General features: G+C 38.1%; 1 protein-coding gene across 29 annotated transcripts in view; it reads left to right on the top strand.

Moving 5' to 3' along the window:
• Positions 1-13,058, top strand: part of LOC144313604 (uncharacterized) — a 151,355-nt gene that overhangs the window by 49,134 nt on the left and 89,163 nt on the right. For 10 of the 29 annotated variants that reach the window (XR_013379199.1, XR_013379204.1, XR_013379202.1 and 7 more), the window contains one exon: positions 2,178-2,298. The exons of 9 other annotated variants lie outside the window; for them this stretch is intronic. Coding sequence is in view for 4 of the 20 variants with exons in the window: in XM_077896567.1 (XP_077752693.1) it covers positions 6,765-6,777 (13 nt within the window). In the remaining 16 variants the exon portion in view is untranslated. Of the gene's footprint in view, positions 1-2,177; positions 2,299-3,663; positions 3,737-6,682; positions 6,778-7,181; positions 7,645-13,058 lie in introns of those variants that run through there. 10 more of the 29 variants (XR_013379200.1, XR_013379205.1, XM_077896567.1 and 7 more) reach the window with 5 other exon arrangements.

Genomic DNA, 13,058 nt, shown 5'->3' with positions numbered 1-13,058 from the left:
AGTTGCTTCTGGGCGAATGGACTAGGAGAGGTGAACAAGATGCATAGTTTATAGAGGCAGACAGCTCTGTTTCTGAGAGTGTTTTCTAAGGCTTTCAGAATAAGTGGAAATACATCATGTGATTTCTGCCATGGCTTTCTTTTCAGGCAGAGCCTGGTATTGAGAAGAGATTTCAAAGAATAATGCACTGATGTGCTGAAGACCTGGATTCCAATTCTTACATTAGATATTAGAATCTGAGTTTCCTAGTCTGAAAAGTGGCAAACTTGGACTAGCTCATCACAGTTCAAATGGACATATATATATCTTTTTTTTCTATCAATGATGAGAATTAAGGACACATGATTTGGAATTTGCTAGATCTTTCCAAATTCACAAATCCGTGGTGCTACAATCAAAAACATTCTGAGTAGCAAAGATCCATTAACTTAGAAATAGTGAAGGAGTTTAGCTGCTGTGCCATTCTTTTGGTTAAGAGACAAGAGTTGAAAAAGAATGATATTTACATAAAGGAACAAAATAATGGGATCTGAGGTTCTATTGCTGCACTGAATATTTTTGTATTATAATCATTCTAAAATTAGATTTTTCCCAAAAGGTTGGAGAAGGCATCTGATTTGAATGTAGAATGACACTGGATAATTCAGTGATCAAAATTTAGCAGTGGTTGCCCTTCAGCTTCTGGTGGGCTGATGTTCAAGGGAGTGCCCACCCGCATTACCTCCATCTTACAATCTGCTATGCTGAAGAGCAGAAACACAGTCAAGACATTAGGGAAAACCTCCCTAATTTAGGCAAAACCACTCTGGGCTCACCTACCCTTTATAACACTACAAAAATTAACTAGAGGATCTAAAAAAGAAGAAGAATGGTAACTTTCTTTCATAGATGTGCCATCTTGAGTGGCACGACTTCTGCAGAAAGATTCTAAGAATCTTTTCTAAGAATCTTAAAGAGCAACGGACTTGGAAACTCCATTTCCTCAATCTTCATTTCAGTGTGATCAGCAAATCTTCATATGTAAAAACAACGCTTGTTTGGAGGACAGCAGCTCCAATGCAACCAGGGCAATCCAGGGCACTGCTGTCCCCAGCTCAGAAGTCGACATATTTCTGGTCTGGAGATCTACAGTCTGAACTGACAAGCTAGAATACTGGAGATACCTAAGAAAATAGTCTTTGAGGTGACCAGAGGAAGCCTTCCTTTAAACTGGGATTAATGGATTAAACATTAGTTGAATTAGCAAGATATTCTTCTCTCTTGCCTTCTCTCCGATGGCTGGCACCACACTCATAGTCCAGCCTCATCTCTATTATTTTTTGCAATTCTTTTCTGCGCTTGGAATTTCTACTTTCCAACTTCCAGTTTTCACTTCCAGGTTGAACTACAAGTGTCTTGAGGAAAATTGCTGTCTTACACTTGTCTCACTCCTGGAAAGTACATGAGGCAGTGCTAGCACGCACTTTCAGGATACTCTAATGACTACACATCAGCAAACCCTGCCTTAATCTATTATCTTCTTTAGCCCAGTGGCTCTGAGATGTCAGTCACCTGACTAAGGCCATTCTAATTGAGGTTCCATTGATCTTCAGTGAAATGAGAAAAATGAAGGCAATGTAGACAGATTTTCATTAAAACTAATATATTCTATTTAGAGAACTAGTGTATTCAAAATTATGTCTTGCTCCCACTTTGGTATTGTTATGTCCTTTCTTTTATCAAAATAATGGTGAGAGCAGATGGTGATTACCTGTTTGTTTTTTAATATTCTTAGCCAACAAAATAAAAATCTCAATAAACCTATATTTTTCTCCCATCTTCCTATTTCTTCTTAAATATTGTTAGTCCAAAGAACTCAAAAATCTGGAAAGCCCTGTTTTAGAAGGCAGAACTTTTAAGTTTTGTGTTGTTTGTTTAAAATCTTGTATATGTAGTATGTACCTTGGGTCGATTTTCTTGTAATGGTCCCTATTGCTGCTGCCAGATTCCTCCCTTCTGAGCATCATGTCAGTTTAATGAGTAGAAATGCACAAGTACCTACATCTTTGGGTAGATTCTTCTGACCATGAGTGTTACTGGGCTGTGTGATTTGCTTGAGCCAATGGGCTGCCAGAAATCTGACACAAGCAGATATTTGAAGAGTTTTTTTTTTTTTTCACATTGGGGTTGCCCTCTAGCTGTTCTTGGAATCCTGCCTCTGCCATGCTAAAGAGCCCAAGCTAGCCTGATCGACAGTGAGAAGCACGTGGCCCAGTCACCCCTGTTGCCCCAGTCAACAACCTGCCAACTGCCAACCATGTGAGTAAGACCATTGGTACTAGCCAGCTTCCTGCCAGCTTACCAAGTGAGGACAGACATGTGAGTAAGCCCAGCAGAGACCACTGGGGCCCAAATAAGAACTGCTCAGCAGAATAATAAGCCAACTAAGTGGTTGTTGTCTTAAGGTACTATGTTTTGGCGTGATTTGCTATGTGGCAATAGATAAGTGATACAGTGATACAATGCCAAGTCTTCAAAACACTGTGAAGAATCTCTGAGATTTTCTTGGACATTTAATAAGGATGTGACAACATCTATTGGCTAAAATGAATTTGGACTCTCAGCCCTGTCTTCTCTTCAAGACTTACATGTCTGTCTTTCTCTTATAAGATCTTCTCCAGGGCAGGAACTTGGTACAATGCCTGGTTTTCAGGAGTCACTTGATCAACATTTTTTGAACAAATCCAGTGCCTGTGATCAGGGCTAGCCTGGTGTCAGGAACGACCCACTGAATGTGATTTGAAGGTTGTATGAAAGGCTTCCTCTCTCCACACATCTCCTTGATTAAGAGTTGAAATTTCAGCATCAGCAAATTGTTCTCTAAGCTGAAGTTGTGCTCCCCGTGAGGCTTTTAAAAAATGCAAACATTCCTGGCTGGGTTAGCACACTGTCATTCTTTTCCTGTGAATGCACTTGTCAGATATTTCGGTCACCAAGGGGTCAAAGTTGGGATGAGAGTAAACAGCAAAAAAGACAAGAAATGCTGAAGGGTGACAAGGTCCCAGTTACCAAACAGGGGGCTGCACACACTTCCCATTGTGGCTGAATCAGCTCTGCCTCCCGAGAAGAGCCCCAGCTAAGAGCCTGATTGCTCCCTTCAAGGAGAGGAGGAACGAAATCTGCCTGGATCTGGACTCTTGCCCTGGGGGCGGGGATGGTTAGATGTGAGGAAAGATTCATCACCTCCCAGTACCAGCATTTCCCTTCGAAGGCCTCCTCTGTTTTTTGTACCCCCAAAGAAACATGTTTTCAATACCTTTGTAGGAGGCACATTAGCCCTGTATTCTTGGCCACACTCTCCACTGTCACATTCTGGATGTCTCTCTACTTTTTCTTCGACTCTTTGGATGTGAGTCGGTTTTGCCAACATGCTGAACTACAGTGATGAAAGCCACAGAGGGGTCAGGCTGGTGGGATGCATGGCTGGCTGCTGCCAGATTCCTTCTTTCTGAGCATTATCCGGGTTTAATGAGTTGAAACTCACAAGTATAATTAGTAAGAGGCTTAAGATACTACTCTCTGTACGTAATTGAATTTAATTTACAGCTTGAATAATTGCATTTACATGTTCAACCAAATGTTTGTCTTTGTTGGCTCTAAAAGTCTCTGTCCATATTTATCTAGGCAAACTTAGCAAGGCCAAGGATCACTTGTAAAGAGCCAGGGTGTACCCACATCTCTTTGCTTGAATTGGAAGGTGAGTTTGTAAAATGCAATCCTTGGAAATTACCTAAAAGACTTTAGGCTTTCTGATGTGAGACACTTATCAGCTTTCTAAAAGTATAGCCTTAAGCCTCAAAAGAATGCTGTTCTCTTGCTTAATACAGCAACCTTAAGCCTCCTGGGGTGAAAAGTACTTAGCATAATTAAACTGCTGACTGTTCTTGAAGAGGGAAGGTAGGTTTTGTTTTAAGATTACAAGTGGTATTTCCAGGCACTTTGAGTTGAGGCCATCTTGATAGTATAGGCTATCTTGCATTCTGCCATCCTTGAATTGCAGGCATAGCAGACGAAAAGTGCTTGTAAGAGACAGTGTAATTCCATACACATGTTCCCTAGGGTACCTCCAGACATAGATGAAAGTATCTCTTCCCTCCCTCTCCCACCCCCTTCTTTAGTAAGCTAAAGCAGCAGCGCATGAACAAGACAATGTTTGCAAAGCTGAGCCTCTTGTTTCCCAGGCATTTGGAGCAAAAACTCTAAAGACCTATGATCTCATCTTCAAGCCTCACAGGCAAATGTAGAGCAACTGCAAGGCTTGGCCTAGTATGGTCTCTGTCATTGAACTTCAACGGAGACTCTGTGCTGTTTGGATTTCTTTATACTATTGTTTTATCAAAATAGAATAATGCCAAGATAGACCCACTTTCCAGAAAGATAATCCACATTCCAGTGTTGAATTACAGTGCTACTGAAAAATGCACAAATACCGATACACCTATAGCTTAAAAAAGAAAAGAAAAGAAAAGAAAAGAAAAAAATCTGCAAATAAAACAGAAACAAACCTATTAAAACCAATGAGATTCAAATGAGCATCATTCATTTAAAGAGATGTCCAGTCTGGTTTGGCAGAAACCACATTGCCTATGTATGAATTAGTCAAGACCACTGCTACCATACTCTGATCAGTTTGCCCTATCAAAGCTAGTACAGGGAGCATGGGATGACTTGACCTTTGCCTCACTTTTCTGTGTCAGGATCAAAATGAATTTTTGACACTGAAAAAGTCAATGAGTTATTGGTCTTTCATGATGTGAATATCCACCCATGTATGTCTGTTCTTCTGCGATAGCCCATGATAATTAATGTCATGATACTTTAGCAAAGAATGAGAAGAGCAGGTGGGAGAAGCTATTTGTTGTCCAGACAAGGGGCCACTTCCCTGTGTGCAGCCCTGTCTGAAGGAACAAGCTCCAAGCTCCGGGATCTGGGAGGTCCTTGCAATCTTCAGAAGGGGTAAAGGGTTTGGAGAGGGATTGTTGCCATTCATGCTTCCTCTTGGTCAGGTGAGCTGTCACAAGCACACATCTGAAAATAGCCTATTGTCTCAACAAAGGCCTGTCTAGCTATTCCCCAAGTCAGCAGAGGGCAGACAACAGTTTCAGGAAGAACTCTTTGTGGAAAATATACCTGGTTTATCCATGAAGATTCCTGTTGCCTGTGGCTCCTTAGGATGATGGTGTTCATGGGCCCTCACTCCATGGATCATAGGCTTGGAAGATGGAGTCCTCCTCCTTCTGGAGGCTCAATACCTTGTCCAAAACTATGCTGGTCCTCTCCCTTGCTCTGTGAAAGTAAGTCAATGCCTCATCTATTCATCTGCTCTTTCAGCTGCTGAAATTATTCACTCCCTGGGCAGGAGTGAATTGCTAATGATATACTTGGGAATCTGGTCCCAGGTCTTTATCAACACTAATCCTATCAGCATTTTACGCGATTTCACTTGTACTGCTAGTTTAGCAAGCAAACTTTGAAGTTCTGAGCTGGTCAGCATCAATGGCTTTTCAATCACCATTTTACTCAGCCTCATCCAAGCATCCATGATTGCTCTAATTTATTCTATTCAACCACTTTATCTCAGTATTACATCCTTCTGGCCTAGAGTTCTGGGACCATTGTTTCAATGACTCACTTGGCAAAATTCTGGGTTCCTTTGATCTATTGTTCTTCTGTCACAAATACCTCATAAAACTCCAACTCCTAATCAACTTAACTGTTTGACGTCTATGTTTCTTTGTTTCACAAAACTTTCAGACTGCTGATGATGATTTATAACCTCAATTAGCTTAAAGCTGTCCAGCAATCTTTCTATCTCTCTCTCTTGTTCCCTACAGTGGTTATTTCAAACCTCATCTACCCTCAAATATTCTACCCTGGCATAATTTCTTCTATGTTTATGTTCCTATTTCATTAAGAAAATGGGATCCATCTTACAGAAATTCCCTCTATTTTCTGGTACCCTGCCTAAAACTTAGCTGCATGGATATCTATTCCTTGCTGCTTCTTGATTGAAGAGAGAATTTACCCACTTCCTCTTTACTTCTGTCATGCTAATCCTAGCCTGGGGCTAATTTCTTCACATCTCCTCTGAGTCATATCTCTCATTGCTTCTCAAGAGACTTTGTTATTAATCAGTTATCCTTTTTGTCTCCTATACTTCAGCCATTTTCTATTGGCATCTTTCCACTAGCATTTGAACACACTCAAGTTTATCCTACATTTAAATAAAAATTCAACTTCCACTTAATCTTATCCTTTTCCTCCTATCATCTTGTCTCCTTATCTTCACAGTGAGATCCATTGAAAGAGTTGTCCACTCATATTGTTTTTGCTTAATCAGTCACCTCTTATTTACTCCTTATGCATGGCCTTCAGGCTACTATAGCCTCTTTGCATCTAAATACCTTCCTGTCCCTAAATCCAATGCAAGATTTTATTCCTTATTTTACCATACTCTCCGTGACACTGTAGACCACTGTCACCTATTCAATACTCAATCTTAGCTTCTGTGACACTGTGCTCTTCTGGTCTTCTTCCTATCTCTCTGGTTGTTGTTTCTCACTCTAATCTTTATCTCTGTTTCTTTAATTTTGGAATTCTCTCTTAGACCCCCTTCTCTACTTATTCTATACATTTTTACTAGGCAGTCTCAGTCATTGCCATGGTTTCAAGTTGTTGAGAAGTTATGGATACAGCAAAGATGGACTTGAATTCCGGCCAAGGAGATGTTATTCAGAGGTGAGTGATGATCCTTAGTAATCTGGGAATATCTTCAGTCTTGGGGCCCAGATTGAGGGTTACATTTGAAGAGACTTACTCAGGGGCACTCTCCTAAAGGAAAGAGAAACTACTAAGGCTTCTGATGGTGAAATATTGAGATATCACATTAGAAATTTAAGAGATCCAAAAATATGATCTTTTATTTCCTTTCATAATATTAATTAAATTGTGGGATGGCATGAGCATGATGAACTCAGATGGTCACAATTTCTTAGACATTGAGAATTGGGATCTGAGTCCCCCACCCTTGAGTCTAGGGAAGTTATGTGCCTGCTTTGACAAATAAAATAGTATGGAGGTGATGTTATAAAAATTCTAAACCAGGCTTTAAGAAATTTGCAGTTTCATTTCCTGCCTCTTAGGACCAGACTCCATGCTGTGAGAATATCCAAACAGATCCATGGAAAAGCTTATGGTGAAGAGGAATCTGTCATTAGTCCCAGATAAACTCTCAGCCAACAGTCAGCACAAACTTGGTAGACATCTGAGTAAGCCATCATTGATCTAGGTCCTTGTTGGGCTGGCGAGACTGGGGACCTCAAAACGGCCGACCCCAGGTCAACAACCTCCCAATAAGGCCGCCTTACCGCCCTACCCTACCTTAGCACACAAAGACCTGTAACCCTTGCCCTAACTGGAATGCTGCCCTGCCCCCATCTTCCAGCCAAAAACTCTTTATAGACCCCCTGCAGTTTGCTTGGGCGAGACTTCCTAGGCCCACGACTTCCCCGCTCTCTGCTCTCTCCCTCCCCTGCGGGCTGCGGAACCTCGCCCGAGAGCGCGTCCCATTAAAAGCCTGTTTCAACCAACTTTTGCCTGGCCTCTCTATTCCATTTCACTACCGATCGGATTAAACCTGACAGTCCTTCCAAACCCAGTTGGGCCACCCTCACTCGATGCTCCATGGGACGAGGTGAGGCAACTCCATCAAGCCCTGCCCAAATTATAGATTCATGACCAAGATAAATGATTGTTGCTGTTTTAAGAAACTAACTTTTGAGGCTGGTTGTTAGGCAGCAATAGATAATTGGAATAGCATATGGAAGGCTTGAAAACAGTGTCAAATTCTTCTCAAAGACTCAGTTAAATGTTCCATATTCTTAGGAGGCTTAAGGGAGAAAGCTCTGCTAGAGGGAAATAGGTCATCTCTGCCTCTGTTTACTGATGTACTAGATTTCAGTGCTGTTAAGGAGAGTTGGAGGGAAGGTAGGGTATTAGAGGGAAGCAAGAGACAAAAGACCCAAATCTACAACTTTCGAAGTGCAGAACTGAATTCCCTGTGATATTCCAGGGTTGAGGAAGAAGAAATATATCAGGCTCTTAATAAAATCCTCAGAAGGGCCATTCACCTCTCCCAAAAGAGATTGGATAAAAGATGAAGTTAATCCCATGTGAGCTCAATCTATGACTGTATTAGGGTGATTAGCCCATTACCTTATCTGTGTAGTAGGAAAACAGAAGGACATACTTCCTGGTTAAAGATGACATCTGGAGCTTTTGTGACTTTTAAAAATATATTTTATTTATTTATTCATGAGAGAGACATAAAGAGAGGTAGAGATAGGCAGAGGGAGAAGCAGGCTCCCTGCTGGAAGCTGGATATGGGACTTGATCTCAGGACCCTGGGATCATGACCTGAGCCAAAGACAGATGTTCAACCACTGAGCCACCCAGGCGTCCCTTGTGACTTTTTAAATATATATTGTCCAACATATTACCAAAACTTACTAGACTACTGAAGCTATAAGAATATGAAACCCATACTCAATAGAGAATAAAAGGCAGAAAGAGACTCATAGAAAACCACGCATGGACATTAAAGACAAGGGCTTTAAAAATTATGATTAATATGTTAAAGAAAATATTTAAAGTAATGTAAAAAAATACATGAATATGAAGAATTTCAACAGAAGATTGTAATTCATAAAGAATAATCAAATAGATGGCCTAGAAATGTAAAAGGCAGTATTCAAATTTAAGATCCTCTTGGATGGATTTATATGAAGACCAAGGATATTAAAATACAAGATTAATGAACCCAAAGATGAATCAATAAAAAATAAAATGAAACACAAGGTGGGCAGGGTCAATGTGAGGAGAACGGATGGAGGAAACAGATAAGGCATAGGAGAAATGTGGGGCTTAGTAAAAGGTCTACAATATGCGTGAGTAGAATTCCAGGAGGAGATAGAGAATGAATAGGCTCAAAGAGATATTTGAAGTGATAGTTGCTGAGGTTTTCAAAATGAAAAGAGCCAATAGATTCCAAAAAATACTCCTAAGTAGAATATATATAAAGAAACCACCCTTAGGCATATTGTGGTCAAACTTCTAAAAACCAAAAACAAAGAAAAAAAAATCTTTAGAGTAGCCTGAGGAAAAAGATATTACATTCAATTGAGGGACCATGAAATTTATGGCTGGCATTCCAGTGGGAATCATGGAACTCAGAAGGGAATGGAATGACACCTTTGGAGTGTTAAAGTAAAAATTAATTAATTAATTAATTAATTAAAAAAATTCTATGGGAAAATGGCAGTGAAATGGAAATCAAAACTGAAGACAAAACAAAGGCATTTTCAGACAAGAAAAAGATGAGAAATTTTTTTTTCCTGACAATTGGAACATAATAAATATTAAGGAATGTTCTTTTCATCAAAGAAAAATGATTCCGGGTGGAACCATAAAACTGGAAGAAGATTAAGAACACTAAAAATGTGAATATAGGGGTACATATGGTTCATATAAAATATTAATGATGTATAGCAAAATTAAAAATAGTATCTGTGGGTTAATGACATATAGAAGAAAATTATACTACAACAAATGATAAGGAGGTAAATGGAGATACATCATTATAAAGTTCTTTAATTTGGAAGAAGTAACAAGAATACTAACTTAAGATGAACTACAGTAAGTTAAAGTTACAATGATGTAAAACTGAACAATTAGTAAAGGAAAAAAAATTAAAATATACTTACTTAACCTAAAAGAAAAAAGGAAGGGAGTGATAAAGGAGTAGAAAAAAACAGAAAGTACCAATTATAAAGAAATAGACCTGAGTCACCCCCAGAAAAATCACAGATACTATTTTAATAATAGTCTAATATTTTTAATAATAAATTTTGATTTATCAAATCACTTAATTAAGCCATTGAACACCTGTCAGAGTGAATGTGAAAACTTAGATGGTCACCTGAATTTACCAAGTGGGTGCTGATAAATGCAACTGTCATTAACTTCTGCTGTATCTTCTTAAGGTGCAGGCACAACCCCCAGGAATGCCCATTTGAATCTCCCCAGATTGGAATAGGCTATCTGAAAATAAGACCTCCTCAGGCAGTCTTCAAAAATCACTTTTGCTCTGCCCTTGTTCCTTATCCAAGGAATCCCCTTGCTTTATATATACTTGACTAATAGACATTTAAATTATTGTGTCTGCTGTCATGTGTATAATACTGATGTACAACACCTTAAAAACAGGGCGGCCGGGGGGGGGGAGGGGAACAAAACGCCTGGCATCAATCAAGAGTGGGATGATAACACAAATGAAAAATAAATAAACAAGATGGTAAACTTAAATCCGATTTTGTTAATAATTACATTAAAGATTATCAGACAGGATAAGAAAAGCAACTATAAACTCTTTACAATACAGCACTTTATTTATTTTAAATATTTTATTTATTTATTCATGAGAGACACAGAGAGAGGCAGAGACAGAAGCAGGCACCCTGGTGGGGAGCCTAAGGTGGGACTTAACCCCAGGACCCCAGGATCACGTGCTGAGGTGACTAATAACTGGTCATATAGTATATCAGGGGCATATTATGTTCAAAAAAACACAGTCCAAAACCCAAATCAAAAACCACACAAATGACAGCAGAATTTAAAATAAAAAAAATAAAAAAAAAGGTTCTTTGTAAAGTTTAATAAAATTGGTAAACCCCTAGGAAGATTGCTTATAAAAATCACAGACAAAAAACACAAATTAATAATATTAGGACTCAAAAGAGGGGCAAAAATACAGGTATTACAGATGTTAAAAAGTAATATGTGGCTATTATAATTTTTAAAATTAGATAAAATACACCAATTCCTACAAAAACAACTTCTCAAAAATGACACAAGAAGAAAAAAGATATTACATTCAAATGAGGGACAGATCTACTGGATCTGTAATTAAAAACCTTCACACAAAGAAAACTCTAGGCCCCAGTTGTTTTAGTGATGAATATTTCCAAACAATGAAGAAGAAACAACACCAAATTTAAACAAACCTTGCCAGAGAACAGGAAAATATAGAATATTTCCTACCATTTTTATTAGTCCAGCATTAAATCAAACAAGGAAATTGCAAAAAATACATAAATATATACAGAAAAGAAAGAAGGAAGGAAAGAAGAAAGATAAAGATACTTCTATGTTTTTCAGTTTTACTATAAAACATAGCTAAGAGAAGTTAAAGAATACCCCAAAATTGAAAGTTTTACCATCTTAATGAATTGGTAGACTCAATATTTTTAAGATGTCATTCTTCCCCAGATTAATCTAAAGATCCAATGGTTTCCTAGGAAGTACTTTGTTTTAGTAATTGCTGGTTATTCTAAACTGTATGTGGAAATGCAGAGAACTTAGAACAACCGTGACAATCTTGAAGAAAAACACAATTGGAAGCTTTACTCTATTAAGTTTGGTGAAAATATAATATAATATAATATAATATAATATAATATAATATAATATAATTAATATAATTAATATAATTAATATAATATAATATAATATAATATAATATAATATAATATAATAAATATTTGAAAATGTGGCATAGCACAAGGATATATCCATACACCAGTGGAACAAAATAGCCCAGAAACACACCCAATTCTATAAGGTCACACCAGATTTATGACCACTACATGGCTATAATTCTGTAAGAAAAAAAATGGTCCTTTTAAATAGGAAGGCCAGTTTGGTAACCATATAGGAGGATAAATGAACTCTGATATTGTTCCCATATCATACACATAAATAAATTAGAAGCAGATTATAGATTTCACTTTCAAGTAGGCAAGGATTTCTTAAAAGAAAACAATTTCATTACAATTTAATAAATGGAAATTGGTGAAATTCACCAATGTGAATGTGACAATGTCCTTTGTTAAAAATAAAAGCCTCCATTCAGAAAATGATGACATTAAGAAATAAAAAAGGATATCCAGCAAAAGACATGTGTTTACCATACGTATATAACTTCCACTAATTAATAAGATAAAGATTGGCAACTAAATTGAAAAAATGAGCAAAATATTTTGAACATGAACTTCACAAAAAAGAATACTCAAATAAAAAACATATGAAAAGGTGTTTACGCCTCAGAAAAGTATGAATTAAAACCATGATAAAATACCACAATGCTTATATCAGAGTGGCTTAAACTAAAAGACTGACAATCCCAAGTGTTGGAGAGAATGTGGAATAACCGACATTCTTATATATTTAGTGGGCAAAGCTGTAAATTATTGCAGTTACTTTGTTTTTAAAGATTTTATGTATTTATTCATGAGAGACACAGAGAGAGAGAGAGGTAGAGACTTAGGCAAAGGGAGAAACAGGCTCCATGCCGGGAACCCAATGTGGGACTCGATCCCAGGACTCCAGGATCACGCCCTGGGCCAAAGGCAGACGCTTAACTCCTGAACCACCCAGTTCTCCCTATTGCAGTTACTTTGGAGAAACTGTTTGACAGTCTTTAGTAAGGATATGTATGTATGTATGTGTGTATGTATGTATGTATCTATCATCTATCATCTATTATCTATCCTTTTACCTAGTAATCTAGTTACCCAATTTCACTCCTGGCTATATATTCAACAGCAATGCATACTTGTGCCCACCAAATACACATACTGAAACTTTTTTTTTTAATTTTTATTCTTTTAAAGATTTTATTTATTTATTCATGAGAGACAGAGAGAGAGAGAGAGAGAGAGAGAGAGAGAAAGAAAGGCAGAGGCACAGGCAGAGGGAGAAGCAGGCTCCATACAGGGAGCCCGACATGGGACTCAATCCTAGGACTCCAGGATCACATCCTGGGCTGAAGGCAGCGCTAAACCACTGAGCCACCCGGGCTGCCCCACACTGGAATCTTTATAACAATGATGTTTTTAACTGCTAAAAGCTGGAAGCAAAATATCCATCACAACTGAATGGAAAAAAAAAAATGCTATTTTCTG

The sequence above is a fragment of the Canis aureus genome, chromosome 5 (assembly GCF_053574225.1).
Source record: "Canis aureus isolate CA01 chromosome 5, VMU_Caureus_v.1.0, whole genome shotgun sequence".
NCBI classification, from domain to species: domain Eukaryota; kingdom Metazoa; phylum Chordata; class Mammalia; order Carnivora; family Canidae; genus Canis; species Canis aureus.
The sequence above is the reverse complement of the archived record's forward strand: the minus strand, read 5'-3'. Positions and strand labels throughout refer to the sequence as shown.